Source organism: Salmo trutta, chromosome 30 (genome assembly GCF_901001165.1).
Source record: "Salmo trutta chromosome 30, fSalTru1.1, whole genome shotgun sequence".
Lineage (NCBI taxonomy): Eukaryota > Metazoa > Chordata > Actinopteri > Salmoniformes > Salmonidae > Salmo > Salmo trutta.
This window is the reverse complement of record NC_042986.1, coordinates 6,015,997-6,033,770: the sequence shown is the minus strand read 5'-3', so window position 1 is coordinate 6,033,770 and position 17,774 is coordinate 6,015,997. Positions and strand designations below refer to the sequence as shown.

Sequence of the window (17,774 nt, the reverse complement as noted above, 5' to 3'; positions counted from 1 at the left end):
GAGAATCTTTTTAGCAAAATCATATATAACCTACACCTGAAAAAACCTTACTTATTTGAAGCCACTAAAGGTTTTTGTGATATAAGATGCGGTTTTGTGAACTTAAGTTGAACCTTATGGCACTTTCTCTCACCTGTGAACTCTTTCTTGCAGCGGTCCCTCACACTGGTCTCCAGATTCTCCAGCTGAATCTGGACCTTCTTGTAGTCCCTCACTGCCTGTTTGCTTTTCCTCCTGACAGAGATGCACACGGACAGACAGAAAAGCTCACATCCAGTATACTGTACCAAGCATTACTTTGAACAGATGAAATGGTGTATACTGGGCAAAGTAGAGTGACTGTTGGCACCCACCTATATATGAGCACAATGATGACAACGATGAGGGCTACGATGGAAGCCCCCACCCCTACGCCCACCTGGGCCTCCAGGGGGAAGGTGGACTGGCCTTGGGTGTCATACTGCACTCTGCCCAGGGAGAAGTTCAGGTTCCCCATCTGGACCTGGGACAAGACAGCAATTGATTTTAGAGTGGAAGGATTAGATTCAACGTTCAAGTGTTTTACACTTGTCATCCCTACAACTAAATAATATTCAGAATTACACAGATGTGACAAAACGTATTCACAAAAGACATGTGCCCCTTTGATTTCCAATTCCAACAGTGGTGACGCAAGAAGTGAAGACGTACAGTGAACTCGGGGAGAGAATCCATGCCCTCCTGCTTCTTGCTGGCCATCACAGAGGGCTGCTGGGATGGAGGCTCACAGTAGAGGTGGTTATGGGTCAAGGTTTTCACAGAGCATACCCCTTCCCCGATCAGAGCCACCACCTCCTCCTTAAAGATGGCCAGGTCCAGGTTCTCCCCCTAGATCATAACAATAATGATATTGGAGAAAGCCAACTGGACAGGAAACAGACAAACACTCGCAGGTTCTGAAAAACTGTTGGAGAAACTGTTATGGTAGCAGAAATGGGACGTAACAGAGACCTCCACGGAGATGATGCTGCCAGGTTTGTGGTGGTAGGGTTTGCTGGGGTCATTCTGGTTCAGTGGGTACAGCCTGGGGTTGAGCTCGTAGCTGAAAGCCCCGCTGCCCACAGAGTTGAAGTCAAAGTGAAGGTTATCCAGTAGGAAGTCCACCTTGACCCGAGCATGGTGGGCCTCCGTCCCCACGGCAGGCGTAGGGCACAGCATCAGAGAGGAGCTGCTCACGGCACAACTCGTCTCAAACTGGAGAGCAAGAGATGAGAGGCGTATTTATAGATATTTATGGAAAGCAATAGCAGTGATTGATTCTCAACTTGACCTTTAAAAAAAGGTGATACATCACACTACGTGATCAAAGAAAAGAGAACCTATTCCTCAAACTCAGCCAGAAGACATCTGAACACCATGTTAGAGGACTCAACATGCATTTCAGTTGAATATAATAATAAATAAGCCATTTAGCACAATGTTTTTATCCAAAGCAACTTAGTCATGCTTGCATATATTTTACGTAAGGGTGGTCGCGGGAATCGAACCCACTATCCTGGCATTGCAAGCGCCATGCTCTACCAACGGAGCTACAGAGGACCACCAGTTTACCTGTTTTACCACACAGAGTGCATCTTCAAGACAGTCTGGCTCAGGAACTATCCGTCTTTGCCTCTTGAGTGGGATTTCTCTGCGTCTCACTCTACTCTCGCCATCTCTGCTGCTCCTCCTCGTCCTCCTCTTCTTCCTCGGTGAAAGGGACTCCAGAGGACTAAGGGTCACCCGGATTCGGGGCTCCTGCACTACATCTAGGTTTTGCCCAGACACACGGATCATTCTTCCACCACTGGACACACAGAGAGAAGAATCATTTATTACATGAATAAAAAAAATATGACAATTCATTGCGAGTGACATTGTGACACCCACCTGAGGAAGCTTTTTGAGGGTGCAGCCATGGTTATGTTAGGGTCTGAGGTGTAATGATAGATGGCTCCCTGTAGATGGCGTTCTGCTCTACCAAACCGGACGGTGATTCCATGCTCTCCAGTTCTGTTGCTGCCCCCTGTCATACATGTAATCTGGTCATCCACGACTTCAGAGGAGCTAAAAAGAATGAATTTAACAAGATATCACAACTACTGCTACAGCAAGTTACAGGACTTTATTAAGGAAATTCACAAATGATGTATGAATTCTCATATGCAGTGCTGACTCCACTTGCTTTACAGTGGTTGATCTGGTGACTTTGAATGTAACAGATGCGTAAGAGACTTACATGAGGCATGAGACTCCTCCAATAAGCACGCTGACCTCACTGGGGTGTCCAGTCTTCAGGCTCTGGCCCATTATGGTCAATGCTGAGCCCCCGGCTTTGGGCCCCTTCTGAGGGGATATCCCCATCAGAGCCGGGTCCTGAGGACAAGAGGAAGGGCATTAAGAATACATTATCAGACTGAGGGCAAGTGTCCATTTGGCTAGAGCAAGATTTTAGTAGAGTATAATAATGTCTGTTATAGATACCTGGAAGCTGAACCTTTGACTGGAGAGTCCAAGCCCTCCTCCTCTCACCTCGACTGAGGCCTGACCACTCTTCTCTCCCCCACTGGCTGTGGTCTCACACACAATCCTACAGGGGAAATGGAGAATTACCGCAGGTTCTTACTCTGAATGCAGATCCAACTAGAGCTGCAGAAGATGGAAATAAACGTTGTTGCACGAGAAGAACGTTACCTTGAGGAGATCTCATATCTGCTGTTTATGACCGTGCAGGGGACACCAGCTATAGTGACAGAGTTCTGGATGTCTTCAGCTTTCTGTCCAAGATTGGAGCCTGAGATGGTCACAACAGTACCACCTTCTACTGGTCCAGAGATGGGCTCCATCTGCAACACACAGTCACGGAGAAGTTCAAAAACGAGTCCATGTCACTGTCTGAAGACACGTCAACCATAAAAAGACAAGGACCCAAATTAAGCCTCACTAAGTGGATGACGGGTGCTGGGCAGGACTGCTTGATTTCGCCAGCGCAGGAGTCCCGGTAACTGCATTTGGAGCGAGCTCCCCCGCACCACGCACAGCCGTACTTCTGATCAGCTGTACGACACCGGCTGCAGTCTGACCGGCCCACAGAGCAGTTAAACAGCGTCACTGGAACAGAGAGGATACCGGGAGTCAATAACACCGCGTAATCTGACGAAGAGAGAATCTCAATGAGATCTATATCAGTAGCGCTCTTGTCTAACCTACCATGAAGGTCGTCCGCACTATCAATCTGAAAGGTGTTTCTCCTCCTCACATTGATCATGGCATTGTACTCCTCCACAAAAGCAGTATAGGCGTACTGCAACATGACAGAAATAAGGTAGTCTTAGCAGTGACCACAATCACAGCTGCCCACATACAGTGCCGTGAAAAAAAAAGGTACTTGCCCACTTTCTGATACGGAACATTATCAGATCTACAACCAAAACCTAATATTAGGTAAAGGGAACCTGAGTTTACAAATAAAAATAAAAAATTGGACTCAAGTTTGCCAAAAAGCACCTGGATGATCAAGACTATTGGAAGAATGTTCTAAAGACAGGGGAGTCAAAAGTATAACTTTTGAGACGACATGGGTTCCCTCATGCCTTGCGGAAACGAAACACTGCATTCTACATTAAGAACCTCATACCACCGGTCCAGCATGGTGGTGGTAGTGTGATGTTTTGGGGATGCTTTGCTGCCTCAGGACCTGGATGACTTGCCTTAATAGAAGGAACCTTGTATTCTGCACTGTATCAGACAATTTTACAGGAGAATGTCTGGCCATCCTTCTGTGAGCTGAAGCACAGCTGGGTCATGCAGCAAGACAATGATCCAAAACACAATCAAGTCTACATGAAAATGGCTAAAAAGGACCACATTTGAAGTTTTGGAATGGCCTAGACAAAGTCCAGACCAAATCCCAATTGAGATGTGACAGGACTTGAAACGAGCAGTTCACGCTTGAAAACCCACAAATGTCGCTGAGTTAAAGCAGTTCTACATGGAAGAGTGGGCCAAAATTCCTCCACCATGACTAATCAACAACTACAGGAAGCATTTGGTTGGAGTCATTGCAGCTACAGGTGGCACACCCAGTTATTGTGTGTAAGAGGGCAATTACTTTTTCACAAAAAGGTATTGGGTGTTGCATAACTGGTTATGAAATAAATTAAATATGTATGTAATTGTTATTTGTTCACTCAGGTTCCCTTTATATAATATTAGGTTTTGGTTGAAGATGATAACATTCAGTATAAAAAAAATATGCAAAAGTTGAGAAGATTTTAAAGCGGGCAAATACTTTTTCACAGCACTATAGTTGAAATATCACTCTTCAAAAAAAACATGAAACACCATGCAGACAAACGCTGTTCAAATGAACAGCACTGTTGCAATACCACATAGGCTGATATTGTATGAAGACTGACCTGGTGTAGCTGGCAGGTGATGAAGTAGAGAGAGGGCTGGGTGTCGTCTGGCTCCACGTACGCGTCGACCACCACTGACCGCCCTTCGATGGTCAGCACACACTCATAGTCCAGATCCTCATCCTGAACACACACACACACACACACACAAACACATTTTACACACCACACATCTTGGGTAAAGTTAACCATCAGCCATTTTGGTTTTGCAAGCATTCCTCACACACCTGGAAGAGGTGAAGGTGGCGTCCCACCAGAGTGATCTTCCGCTCCACATTAACAGGAAGTAGAGAGGAGCCCTGGACCTTCTCCACACACGGGCAGTCCTGCTCATATTATAAAAACATACGTTGCAGGACATACACACATGGGACATATGACCTCAAACAACACACCAGCTTACATTTTCAGGTGAGGTCTCACCAATTTCAAATCATTAAACTAGACTGACTGTGTGAACAATTCAGCAAATCCCACACCAAAATGTAGCTCTACAGTCTAAAAGTGTATTATATGCGACTGAAGTGAAGAACAAAAACACTGACAAAGCGTAAAACAAAAAACAGCAGGTTTAGTGCAAACTGAAGACAGCCATTTTTGATGGTTTGATCTCCAAAGTATTGACAGTTGACCACTTCAGTGACACTCAAAACATAAAACGTAATGGCGATGCAATGTTTGCACACATCAGACATAAATAAGAGGGTAGGAATTTCGAATCAAATTAAGAGTAACCTATTTTACACGATGCCAATGCAACTGCACTTATCCGATTCAGTGCATGTGTTGTACTGGGTGCATCAGCTAGACTGCCACTGAAAGACCCCACTCACCGGCAGATCCATTTCAGAGGAGTCAGACTGGTAGTCTGCTGAAGAGTCAGGGTCAGGTGTGAGGGTAAAGGATTGAGAGGGCTGGTTTGGGTCATCATCTTTAGAGGGCACTGTGGCAGAGGATGTTGGAGGGTCCGTCTCTGTCTCTCCCTCTCCCTTCTCCCATTCATTTGTCCAGGGGGGTGAGTCTGTACCTTCAGAGGGGGCCAGGCGGACTTCATCCCCGTCAGAGCCAGTGGGCAGGTCCATTAACAGGGGGACTTCATCCCCGTCAGAGCCAGTGGGCAGGTCCATTAACAGGGGGACTTCCTCCCCGTCAGAGCCAGTGGGCAGGTCCATTAACAGGGGGACTTCATCCCCGTCAGAGCCAGTGGGCAGGTCCATTAACAGGGGGACTTCCTCCCCGTCAGAGCCAGTGGGCAGGTCCATTAACAGGGGGACTTCCTCCCCGTCAGAGCCAGTGGGCAGGTCCATTAACAGGGGGACACCACTAGCAGTGGTTGAGGTAGTGTCAGAGGAGGGCTCCGGCTCAGTGTGGTCAGTGTCGGTGAGTCCATTTGTACTACTAGGAGCCACAGTTTCTGGAGACTCGGGCCAGTCTAGCAGCTCAACCCGAGTGACTGTTGTCTGCTCCGTCTCCCCTGTTCCAGCAGTAGTCCTGGGGAGGCTCCCATCTCCATCCACTGAGGTCTCTCCAGCGGTGGTCTGTGTCCCTGCCTGCAGACTGGTTGTCACCTCTAGTGTTGCAGTGGTAGCCTGAGTGGCCAGTGTGGTTGAGGGTGTTGTGGTGGCAATGGTTGGTGAGAGGGTGGTGGGGACTGCGGTTGGCTTGGGGGTGGTGGTGATGGGTGTGGTGGATGGGGGCACAGGTGTGCTGGCCGGGACTGGGGGAGAGGTCCTAATGGATGTCTCTGTGGGTGGGAGTGTTGGAGCAGCCAGGAGAGTTGGAGTTAGAGTGTCAGATTGTTTGGTTGCTGGGGGAGTGAATGTTGGTTTGAACTTGAGATGGTAACACAATGAGCAGAGAGGGGGAGAGGAGGGAGATGATGGTAAAACAAGAGGAATAGCAAGAAATATATGCAAATAAATACAAAAAGACTGAAATCACAAAAAACACTAACCGTTTACAAAAAAAAAGTACAAATTTAAAACAAAGACAATGGAACACGACAAAACATAAATAGACAGGACACGTACAAACTAACAGCTACCTAGGAGGCAGATACACTAAATACACTGGTTAGTATATATAGTTTGTACCAGCTAGCAGTCCTGTAACTGCACTGCCTGATAACCTGCAGGTAGACTTACGTGTTTGTTGTAAATTGTGACTCCCTCATCACAGATTTTATTGGTGCACATGTGCTGGTGAATACACCAGTTACAGCCCCAGCGACTGCTCACACACCCTCTGCACCTGAAAACAGAGAGAAGACGGAGACAGAGAGGTTAACAGGGGGAGATATACAATTGCATTGTGGCTAGAAATGTCAGCCTTTTAACTCACGGCATGAGTCCAGAGAGCTGTTGGACCACACCACAGTCAAAGAAGGTGAACTCCCGAGCAGCCACAGTCACATTGAGGAAGCGAAGGGACAGGGGGATGGTGACTGAGTCTGAGCAGGAGAGAAGTCAGAACATCCCTAAATTACAGTACACTCCAAAAGGATAGTTAGCTTTGGTGATCATTAAGAAAGAGAGAGGAATCATTCTGCTTTGTAGTGTCAAATTGGACTCGCACGGATGTCACTCACCTTCTCCCTGGCCAATGGGAGGCAGCCTGCTGGCGTCGGGAGTAGAGCAGGTCACACCAGTGTCTGTGACGGTGGCCAGACGTTCCACATCCTGGTAGAAACAGCTGTATGCTTCGCCTTGCACTAGACTAGGCAACCCCTTCACTGACACAGCAATCTTGGAGAGAGGAGAGAGATGACAGAAATACATACAGGGTGTCCATTTCTTTTTTCTTTCAAGCTCAAAACAAGTACTGCATCTCCCTCCTCTCATGTCTTACGTCTGTCTCCTCTCCACGGCTGATGTTATACAGGCTCAGGGATTGGATACCGAGACACTGCTGCTGCTGGTGGTCAAAGCTCCACAGCCACTGGCCCTGCAGAGCCCCCCGACTGCACTGTGAACGCTGGCCACACCTGCCATCACAGGGGGGAAGTGGGGTTGACGGGTTGAGCACAGGAGAGGAACAAGTGAGAAATGGGGAAGGTGATCATTCGTTGATGTTGACATTTTCCTTTGATCTTCCTATATTTTCGAGCTCTTAACTTCAATTTTCTTTGGTATAGAATAGTCAGTTGGTGGTTCCTCACCTGCCCTCCAGAACACACCAGCCACAGTAAGGGTCTCGGGCTGAGAGACAGGACTGACAGTCCAGGTGATCTCCACACTCTGCCACCGGTCGCTTCTCCACCTGAAAGGTTACCCACATCTTTTTCTTAAAAACAGCTGTACTGTACAATGAAACCGTAGAGGTGCTATAATTGTGCTCGATCAATGCTATATTTTTCCTAGCCCTCGCCCTGAACTACTATCAGTGAACTGCATGGTCAAAAATGCATAACACGCCTGTACAGTACCTACTCTTGATCCTCTTCACTGCATTCCTGCACCAGCTGAAGACCCTAGACTGTATTAGGGGGGTGTCAAGTAGCTAGCGATGATGTGTTGGAGCGGCGTTGTTTACTCAGACTAACCATTGCGCCGGTCATGACGTAGATGTGCGTCTCCGTCTGGTCCAGCAGGAGGTCACTGCTGATGGGCGAGTTGGGCTGGATGAGCATGGAGGAGTACATCTCCACCCTGCCTCCAGAGCCTAGGAACACCTGGAGACAAGCAGATGGTTTACAGAAACCATCAACCATTTCCAAGTGTGAAGGTTATAAAACTCAGCACATACAGTACATATAAAAATGGAAAAACAGAATTGAAAAGGCTAAAGAAGTCTTGGCTAGAATGTGTCTAAAAGCAAATTGAAGGTGCATTTGTACTGTCTGCAGGATCGTATTGTGAAGAGAACAGTTAATTTGATTGGCAGTCAGTAAATCTAATCTGGAGGATACCAAGACACCTTTGCCTAAGTGATTCATGAGCCCTCAAACTCTCAAGTTACCTGAGTTTAATGAGATTAGCATAGATTTTTATGTCAGACTCCATAAGCCTGTGCAGTGATCTCAGTGCTGTACGCAGGAATCAAATGGCTTGTCAAGTGCAGTTTCTGTCAGCACATCTTAGCAAGCTGACAAAATAAGACACTCGATTTAGAAACCTGCATGTTGTATCCACCTTGTGTGTGTGTGTGTGTGTTCACGCATGCATGTGCACGTGTGTGTCTGAATGGTGGTTGTGGAATTTGGTGTGCAGTGATGAGATAATCCCTTTATAATGGGTAACTTCAGTCAGCTGCATACTAAGGGAGCTTTGATCAGGCACCTCAAAGCCCTCTGTTCTGTTCTGTCTGAGAAGGTCTCTCCCACCGGCTCGGACCACAGCTTTAACAAGGCTACCAGTCAATGTTCAGAGTAGAAGTACGTCTGAAACACTGCTATCTTGATCTAGATCTCAAGTATTAACAAAAAAAATGCATCATGACCTACTGTAACTCGGCATACCTTGTGCAAATTCCCTTTAGAGTCTCCTAAAAAGGCAATGGTGTGCCCAGCCCTCATACCGACAGCCACAGCAGTGAGACGGGCAGATGGGCTGTCCAATACTGCCTCAGCTTCCATGGGTACCCTGCTGGCCATTGGACTGGGGGTGTGGTCAGAGCCACAGGGATACGCCTTTAGGGTGTTCTGGAACACGGAGAACAAACAAAAACACATCTCTCAGAACGTTCCATTCACATTATCACAGGAACATGGTTATTCATTTTAAGTCCAACAGTATAACTTTAATTTAGTCATATTTCATGTGCAGGTCTTTCACAGTCCAACCAATCCTCTTAGTTTTTACATGAGGATTAAATATTATACTAGATGGGACCATACTAAGAATGCAATCTTGTGCTTTTGCGTAACCCCTTAAAGCCTACCAATAAGTCTTCAGCCCAAGTCCAGTAAATTGGAAAGTGTTTTGTTACAGGGCTTGTTTACTTTAAAGCAAATTGTTTACCAAATTAACATTGTGTTCCAATCCATCTGTCAGTCTCGTTGGACTTCAAAGGGCTCTTCCCCATCCGTGTCAGCCTTCATTTACCAGTCTGATAGCTGAGTTGGGACAGTTAGTTTTATTGATCCTAACGATCCCATTAAACCGCTCGCGGCTGCAGGGCAGGCAGGCCTGACGAGCTCCGGGGCTCCAGGCTGGAGGTCACCCCGGGGTCGTAGGCCTGCAGGGCTACTTCCCTCCCAGGCTTCAGGGATCTCTTGGCTCTTTGGCACAGTGCTCATTAAGGCCTTTCATGAATCACAGGCCTTCCTCTGTCTACGGCTGCTCTGAGCTGAGGCTGGATCTACTCCTGCTGAAGCCAATAAGCCATTACAGCAGCGAAGGCAGAGAATAAGTAGGATTTAACTAGATAAGGCACTCCATTGGTAGTAGCCTGACGTTAGGAAAAAAATAGGGCAAATACTTGGCATTGAGCAGAGGAAACCTACATTGAAATGTGTTTAATTCCGATGAAGCAGAGGACTCATGTGGAAGGTGCATGTATTGTTACAACAGCTGCTCCTCCGAACACCTTACCGTAGGTAAGTTGGCACAGCTGGACTTGACCTCATACTCTATGTAGGCCACCTCGCCTCCTCCCTTCACCCGGCCATCCAGAGTGTAGCACAGGTCCCGCGTGGAGTCGATGAGTCTGTCCAGCTCGTCCAGAGGGTACACACACAGAGCGGAGTCCTCGGAGGGCCCGTTGGAAGAGCTGACCCGGGTGGAGAAGACCCCCAGCAGGGTCTCCCCCGATCTGCCACCCCCCTGACCCACCTGGGCTGCCTGGAGGAGGTTGTAGTTCCTCTCTGGGGAGGAGGTAGAAGAGGAGTGACACACCAGGGGTACCTCTACATAGGAGTAGTAGGAGGTGTCATCCAGACACACGCGGGCAGCATACGTACGGTATTCCCGCGACACAGCCTTAATGTCACGGCGATAGAACAAGAAGTACACATGCCCGCGGCGAGCGAAAGCGGCTACAAAATGGTGGTCGTACTCCGAGAGCCTTCCCGCCACGGCCAGCTTGGCCGTCTCCTCGTAAGAGAACACAGGCTCGTGGGCCAGATGGCGTGTGGAGATGGGCGGATGGCTGCTTGTGTAACCACGCCCCACGTAGAGCACGGCCCGCTCCCCGCCTCGTGGCCCCACCACCAGCCCCACTGTGGACACCTCCGGGTCATTGGCAGCCACGTACTGGGTATCCACCGGCCTCTCTGTGGAGAACAGGACCTCCTTCACAGAGGTCAGGCTGCGCTTCTGGCAGGTGCCCTGGTGGACGTTACCACAGGTGATGAGCTCCATGGCTGAGGGGTCCACTAGGAGCAGCTTGTTGTGGTTGGAGGTGCGCTGGGCCTGGGGGCAGTTGGCCTCGGTGACAGGCGGAAGACACTCCTTACTATCAGTCACAGGGCCGGTCCTCTCCTCATGCTCCAGACGCAGGCCGTCTAGCCCGTCCAGCTGGAAGAGGTGGTCCCTGGCCCCCACGTAAACCGTGCCCACAGAGGGGTCCGGGTGCAGGACCAGGTGCTCAAAAGAAGTGTCATTTCTGGAGAAGCGTGGGTAAGTGCGGACAGCGAGGGAGTACGAGGTGGTGATCAGTTGGAGGATGAGCAGGGCTGAGATCAGAGCCATCCCAAGTGGCATGGCAAATATTCTGCAAACACAAGAATAGTTTAAAAAAAGAAAACGCTCAACATCAAGTTTGCTATACAAATACTTACAGTATTAATAGAGATCTATACAATATGTCTAACCATGTGTCCGACGATAAGCTCAAGACGCCAGTCTCCTCTTGATCATCCGCAAACATAACCCATTATTGTTCACTACACCTGTAGAGAAAATAAAATATTATTGCAAATCTAAATGTTAGCCAATAATCCATCAGGACTTCCAACATTGGTTGGATCATGTTCTAGAACCTGCCACCCTGCCACTTTTCTCCATCACATGAGCCTTAAAGCGATGTTGCTCATTCTCCATTTAGGACACTTGTCACTCGTCACCTCACTACCCCAGCAAATGAATTGGCCAGTGGGAGTCCTCTATTACAGCTGCAACCCCTTTAATAATTGAGCAGCTCTTCCCCGTCCTCACCCTCCACCCTGGTGAGAGGTCAAGAATGGCTAAGTGCAGTAGTCCTACAGTACGTGACTGTAGCCAGTGACATGAGGATGGGGCATAAGAGGGTGAAGAGAGCCCTAGTTGGTGGTCCTGGAGCAGGTGCGTCCGGTGCGTTGCTCTGATACAGTAAGTGTCTCAGTCAGACCCCTCTTTACTTATTCATGGAGGGATAAGAGGTCTGTCACTTCTTGGACGGTAACTTCCAGGCCCACTGCCACAGGGTTGTCCATGAAAAATACATGCATACTTCCATGTGCATCATGTTTTATTGAGTCAAACCTATGTCCAGAATAGGGGTGCGTCGAGAGATAAGAATAGTATGGGGGAATAAAACACTTTCTAGAGCCATTAGCACTATCCACAACATGTCTATTTGTGGGCCTCTATTCCGGTCACTGTTGTCCTTGATGCTCAGTCTCAGTCTAGACCAATTGGCCTGTGATACACAGCTGCACTGTGAGGCCTGGAAACAATGGAGAACACAGCCATGCTGCTGGTCTGCAGTCCTCACCAGCTCTTTGAACGGCTGACATCCCATTGTCAATATTTATAGTGCATGGGGACCAATCGTCATGGGAACTTCCTCTTAGTAACTGGAGCAGCAGTATAGGACTGGGAAACCGATAGTCATTCTTTTTATACAAAAAAATAAATAAAAAGTAGCCTCATTTTCAATTATTTATTTTACATCCCTCACGTTTCCCCTTCCTGGTCATGGCTGTAGTGACCTTTCACAAGATTATTCAGCTGAATGTAAGTACTTCTGGAAAAGTAGAGTCTGCCAAATGCCCAAATTGTAATTAGTAATGTAGCACTTTGTTACTACTGCTGATACTACTGTAAAGTGTAGTGGTTGTAATGATAAAACAATAACTTGGGAGGAGAGGGGGCTCTGTAACAGGGGCATGAAGAGCCAACAATCTCCAGAGTTCATTGGCCGTGTCTGGAATGCATGGCTCTGCCCTGGTGCAGTCCAAGGAACCTATAAATAAACTACTGCTAGGCTATTAGCCTGTCAGCATCACTGGGGGTCTGATCGGGGCTTTACAATCCCACTACACTACAGCCAAGTCCGCTGAGCTCCACAGCTCTACGAGACTCCCCTCTATGTTTATCAATCATTGAAAGTGGTTGCTGGGCACGTTTAACGTTCAACTCTTAATGATCCGTGACAGGGGTCTGAACGCTAAGACCTCATAAAAATGTGAGGTCAGCAGCGAATCCCTCCGAAAAGACAAGGGTGCGATTCTTCATGCGGCGTCTGAATGAGAGACGGCCTCAGGCTCGGAGGCCTGACATTGTTCTGCTGCTCCTGGCATCTCCCCCTCTGGAACACGGCCAAATGGTACTGTACCCGTCTGCTTGAGTTATGACAGGCTCCGGGGAACACACAGCCACCATAGTTCATCGTTTTATGACTACGAGGTAGAATCCAACTACAGTACAGTTAATCTTACACATAGATTTTCTGTTTTACAACACATGAAATGTCACAGCATAGGGTGTGATCGTCAGACTTTGAGGGTATTTTTGTAGTGAATAAAAACAGTCACGGCCAGTCACAGATGTGATTTCTACAGTATAGAATAGAAAATGTTTGTAGACAAAGAAAATGTTAATAACAAGCTAATATCAAAGGCGGATGTACACACATACACACACACACACACACACACACACACACACGTCGGCCCTCTGCCAGATCCGTCCACTTCTTTAGGTCTATAGCAAACCACTCTAACAAACGCACAGAGGGTCTCTCTTCCCCTCTTTTTAAAAATGTCCCCGGTGTTGAAAAGGGAGTCTGTGTGTAGCCGTTGGTGGGAATAGTGTCCCTTTCAGTCCTCTCTGACCAAGTGGCTTCTCTGACCGGGTGGAGAATAAAGCCACTTCCTTGTAAAAAGAGCTTCACACAGTCTGGCTTATAACGGGACCCTTCATGTAGGCCTAGACCTTTCAGAAGGTGATTTGTCAGCGGGAAGCAAGGTGCAGAAGAACCTGGTACAGTTGACAGTAGAGTCTGAAATCAACACAAACAACATGTGTGACGCAAGATACATACAGCACGGAAGTCTGTTGTATGCACAGTAAAGAGACAGCATTCCGCAAGAATGATGGATGGAAGCAGCTGAAATGCTTTCCAAGGGTTTCTGGAGGGGTTGACGATTATGTATTCATACATGGGCTATATCATACATATATATAGTAGTGTGTAAAACTTAAGTATATGGTGAATTAAGATTGGATCAAATAACACATTTCAAACCCACACTACTGTAAAATAAGGACCCTTCAGAAGAATGGTAGTGAATGATGGGAGGAAGAGAGGCCAGTAAATGGCTGGTGGTCAGGTCCTGCTGACTGCTGTGGGTACAGGACCAGGGCAGAGTCCAACTGCTCCAACTAAATTACAGGCAAAACTACTGAACTGGGGATTCCTCTGGGATTGATGTGAGCAAAATCTGAACACAGGAAGAGCGTGTGAATGCAGAAAAGAACAAAGGCAAAACTCAAATCTCTTCCTCTATTTCTAGCTTGCTTTCTTTTTACACTCTTTCCCCATTTCTGTGCCACAAACTTTTGCCAAGTGGCATTTAGCGGTTCGGTTCTGTCGAGCAGAAGTAGCTACAACAGAAACGCGCGATTAAGGATTGTTGTGATGGCGTCAATATGTTTTATTCGGACCATATGGTGCTTTTAGCGTCACGCCAATAGGATATTGATAATGCATGTCTTTGTGTTGGCATCACAGGAGGCTGAAGCGGTGGCGAAACATGCTTATTCATGTGTTTGTGCCCTGGCTGCATACATTACCACCCACTGCATGTGCTATCACATCTCCATCACACAAAACAGCCTCTCTTTCATATCGCTGAATAGACTGAGAAAACCCTTTGTCATTTGTGGTTGTCTTGACGACGTCCCGTGGTTGGATGAAAAGGAGAGCTGAAGTCTAGCGTCAACTCCTAGGCATTTGAATTAGTAGAAACTGTACAACCACTCACACTCCCTGACAAAATAATTCATGGTTAGGTGCTTGGTATTATCATTTAAGAATAGAGGTCATGGTAAGAAACGCTCCCTAATGCTGCACTGAATTACTCCCCTGACTTGACAAAAAAATAGTATGATCGAAACCAAAAAAGGTACACCAGTAGGAATGATTTCCGACGTGCCGTGCAGGCAAAAGCTATTTGTTTCTACAGAGATGGACGGAAAACAACAAGCCTCATCTTAAAAACGATTCAAAAAGCTTTATCAAGAGCAGAGGTATTTTGTTTCATTTAAAAAAAGAGTAGAATTTTTTTCTCGAAAAAGCTGAGTATTTTTGCTGATCCCAACTAGGCTTTGACCCCCTAACAGCAAATAGAGGAGTGAGGAAACTAAATGAACCAGAAGCTCTTAGCACTTCATAAGAACACATAGGCAACAGCACAGGGCCCCCCCTCCCCCCCACGTAAGCCTATAAGAACATAGATACACTTCACTACTCACTCTCCTCTTCCTTCAGGGACTGGTATCACAGTCACTTATCAGAATGCCAAGCATTTTCTGAATGCTTGGCAGGGAGGGCTTCTCCCAAGCTCTGGCCTAGAGCAGTGTGGAGGAGCGTATACCCTAACAAAACACTCCACTACTGGGGAATGGAAAATGGAGAAGCTTTAGCTTATCTGGGCAATATAGGCCTCAATGACTGATGTGGTATTGTAATAATCATATTTATTAAGCACTTATAATAGGCCCTTAAGTAGTCTGTGTAGACATGCGCCAGTCAGCCAAAAGGCCAGTCAGCTTGGCGCATTTCTATTTTCATGTAGAAACATGCACATCTCTGCTTAGTATCATGCCAGGTTGGGCTTGTACAACTTTACCGTCCAACTAGACATACAGTCTAGGTCTACATTAGCCGATTTCCAAGGAATTGTTCTTTGAATAGAGTGATGTTCATCACTGTAGACCGTTTCAGAGGGTCAATTTGGTGAAGCTGTCGTTAGTACACATTTCATCATCGCAGAGTAAATCAAGTCAGAAAAACAGTGAAGCCTTTCCATGACTGCATTTTGAAATCTGAAAAAAATGGGAGTTTATTTTTCCTCCCTTATTTATTTATGCTTGCTTTTTCCCCTGAGCATCACCCAGCAAGAGCTGGGATTGGTCCTCTTAAATGCTGTGCTGACTGAACTGGTGTTCCCCCTGGCAGTCTCATAGAGGGGCTCTTGTGAGGCCAGCGTCGTTACACACAGTGTGTCTTTTCTGTCCTCCTCCATTAACAAATACAGGCTGTTGGTCAGGGAAATTAAATATTAGTGTGGTAGTCTGCAACCTTTGATCTTTAAGCTGTGTGTGTGTGTGTGTGTGTGTGTGTGTGTGTGTGTGTACGCGGTGCACATGTACCTTCACTCATTACAGGTGTTCAAATCTGTCATCTCTGTCAAACCACAATACATCTCCGTTACCTTCAGTATGGGTTTCAATGTTCTTTACTGGTCTGACATTTTCTCCAGGACACATGTAAAACCAGTCATTCTACTTGGCTTGCCAAGGTTAACCAGAGCAACGTATTTAAGGCAGTGTAATTAAAGCTTCTGTTTGAATCACATACCGTACCGAAGCAATAACTTATGCTGGTGGATCTAAAGTCAAATCTCTTTAGTAGTCTGTAACTAAGCCAAAAGAGAGAGAACTTGGCAAGATTACCTCATTGGCATGATTGTTCAGGACAAGTATATGCAAAGACTGTTACTTTCATCACAAATGTGTTTCATCGGTTGCCAGAGACGTCATGCAGAAATAATCACTCTGAAATGGTTAAAAGGTACTGTGAGAAGCATTCCAAATTAACTTTTCACTTTGGACCAGAGAAAGACCGCAATCAGTCCTACTCATAAAGGGGTTGTTTTCCTTTCCCAGAGTGACAATCAGATGTACAAACTACACTGCTCAAAAAAATAAAGGGAACACTTAAACAACACAATGTAACTCCAAGTCAATCACACTTCTGTGAAATCAAACTGTCCACTTAGGAAGCAACACTGACTGACAAATTTCACATGCTGTTGTGCAAATGGAATAGACAACAGGTGGAAATTATAGGCAATTAGCAAGACACCCCCAATAAAGGAGTGGTTCGGCAGGTGGTGACCACAGACCACTTCTCAGTTCCTATGCTTCCTGGCTGATGTTTTGGTCACCTTTGAATGCTGGCGGTGCTTTCACTCTAGTGGTAGCATGAGACGGAGTCTACAACCCACACAAGTGGCTCAGGTAGTGCAGCTCATCCAGGATGGCACATCAATGCAAGCTGTGGCAAGAAGGTTTGCTGTGTCTGTCAGCGTAGTGTCCAGAGCATGGAGGCGCTACCAGGAGACAGGCAAGTACATCAGGAGACGTGGAGGAGGCCGTAGGAGGGCAACAACCCAGAAGCAGGACTGCTACCTCCGCCTTTGTGCAAGGAGGAGCAGGAGGAGCACTGCCAGAGCCCTGCAAAATGACCTCCAGCAGGCCACAAATGTGCATGTGTCTGCTCAAACGGTCAGAAACAGACTCCATGAGGGTGGTATGAGGCCCCGACGTCCACAGGTGGGGGTTGTGCTTACAGCCCAACACCATGCAGGACGTTTGGCATTTGCCAGAGAACACCAAGATTGGCAAATTCGCCACTGGCGCCCTGTGCTCTTCACAGATGAAAGCAGGTTCACACTGAGCACATGTGACAGAGTCTGGAGACGCCGTGGAGAACGTTCTGCTGCCTGCAACATCCTCCAGCATGACCGGTTTGGCGGTGGGTCAGTCATGGTGTGGGGTGGCATTTCTTTGGGGGGCCGCATAGCCCTCCATGTGCTCGCCAGAGGTAGCCTGACTGCCATTAGGTACCGAGATGAGATCCTCAGACCCCTTGTGAGACCATATGCTGGTGCGGTTGGCCTGGGTTCCTCCTAATGCAAGACAATGCTAGACCTCATGTGGCTGGAGTGTGTCAGCAGTTCCTGCAAGAGGAAGGCATTGATGCTATGGACTGGCCCGCCCGTTCCCCAGACCTGAATCCAATTGAGCACATCTGGGACATCATGTCTCGCTCCATCCACCAACGCCACGTTGCACCACAGACTGTCCAGGAGTTGGCAGATGCTTTAGTCCAGGTCTGGGAGGAGATCCCTCAGGAGACCATCCGCCACCTCATCAGGAGCATGCCCAGGTGTTGTAGGGAGGTCATACA

General features: G+C 47.4%; 1 protein-coding gene across 2 annotated transcripts in view; it reads right to left on the bottom strand.

The window, feature by feature from the left end:
* Positions 1 to 17,774, bottom strand: part of LOC115169007 (plexin-B1-like) — a 72,759-nt gene that overhangs the window by 26,429 nt on the left and 28,556 nt on the right. Inside the window, exons 2-25 of one of the 2 annotated variants that reach the window (XM_029724606.1) lie at positions 11,188 to 11,265; positions 9,968 to 11,087; positions 8,893 to 9,075; positions 7,978 to 8,106; positions 7,594 to 7,694; positions 7,284 to 7,419; positions 7,024 to 7,180; positions 6,777 to 6,885; positions 6,581 to 6,686; positions 5,714 to 6,268; positions 5,270 to 5,668; positions 4,664 to 4,762; positions 4,437 to 4,559; positions 3,229 to 3,322; positions 2,963 to 3,129; positions 2,713 to 2,864; positions 2,503 to 2,608; positions 2,258 to 2,394; positions 1,909 to 2,085; positions 1,591 to 1,825; positions 991 to 1,233; positions 691 to 867; positions 354 to 502; positions 134 to 234 (exon numbers count right to left, since the gene is read on the bottom strand). In XM_029724606.1, coding sequence (XP_029580466.1) covers positions 134 to 234; positions 354 to 502; positions 691 to 867; positions 991 to 1,233; positions 1,591 to 1,825; positions 1,909 to 2,085; positions 2,258 to 2,394; positions 2,503 to 2,608; positions 2,713 to 2,864; positions 2,963 to 3,129; positions 3,229 to 3,322; positions 4,437 to 4,559; positions 4,664 to 4,762; positions 5,270 to 5,668; positions 5,714 to 6,268; positions 6,581 to 6,686; positions 6,777 to 6,885; positions 7,024 to 7,180; positions 7,284 to 7,419; positions 7,594 to 7,694; positions 7,978 to 8,106; positions 8,893 to 9,075; positions 9,968 to 11,077 — 4,945 coding nt within the window. In that variant the 5' untranslated portion in view covers positions 11,078 to 11,087; positions 11,188 to 11,265. Of the gene's footprint in view, positions 1 to 133; positions 235 to 353; positions 503 to 690; positions 868 to 990; positions 1,234 to 1,590; positions 1,826 to 1,908; positions 2,086 to 2,257; positions 2,395 to 2,502; positions 2,609 to 2,712; positions 2,865 to 2,962; positions 3,130 to 3,228; positions 3,323 to 4,436; positions 4,560 to 4,663; positions 4,763 to 5,269; positions 6,269 to 6,580; positions 6,687 to 6,776; positions 6,886 to 7,023; positions 7,181 to 7,283; positions 7,420 to 7,593; positions 7,695 to 7,977; positions 8,107 to 8,892; positions 9,076 to 9,967; positions 11,088 to 11,187; positions 11,266 to 17,774 lie in introns of both variants that reach the window. The other variant, XM_029724605.1, reaches the window with a different exon arrangement.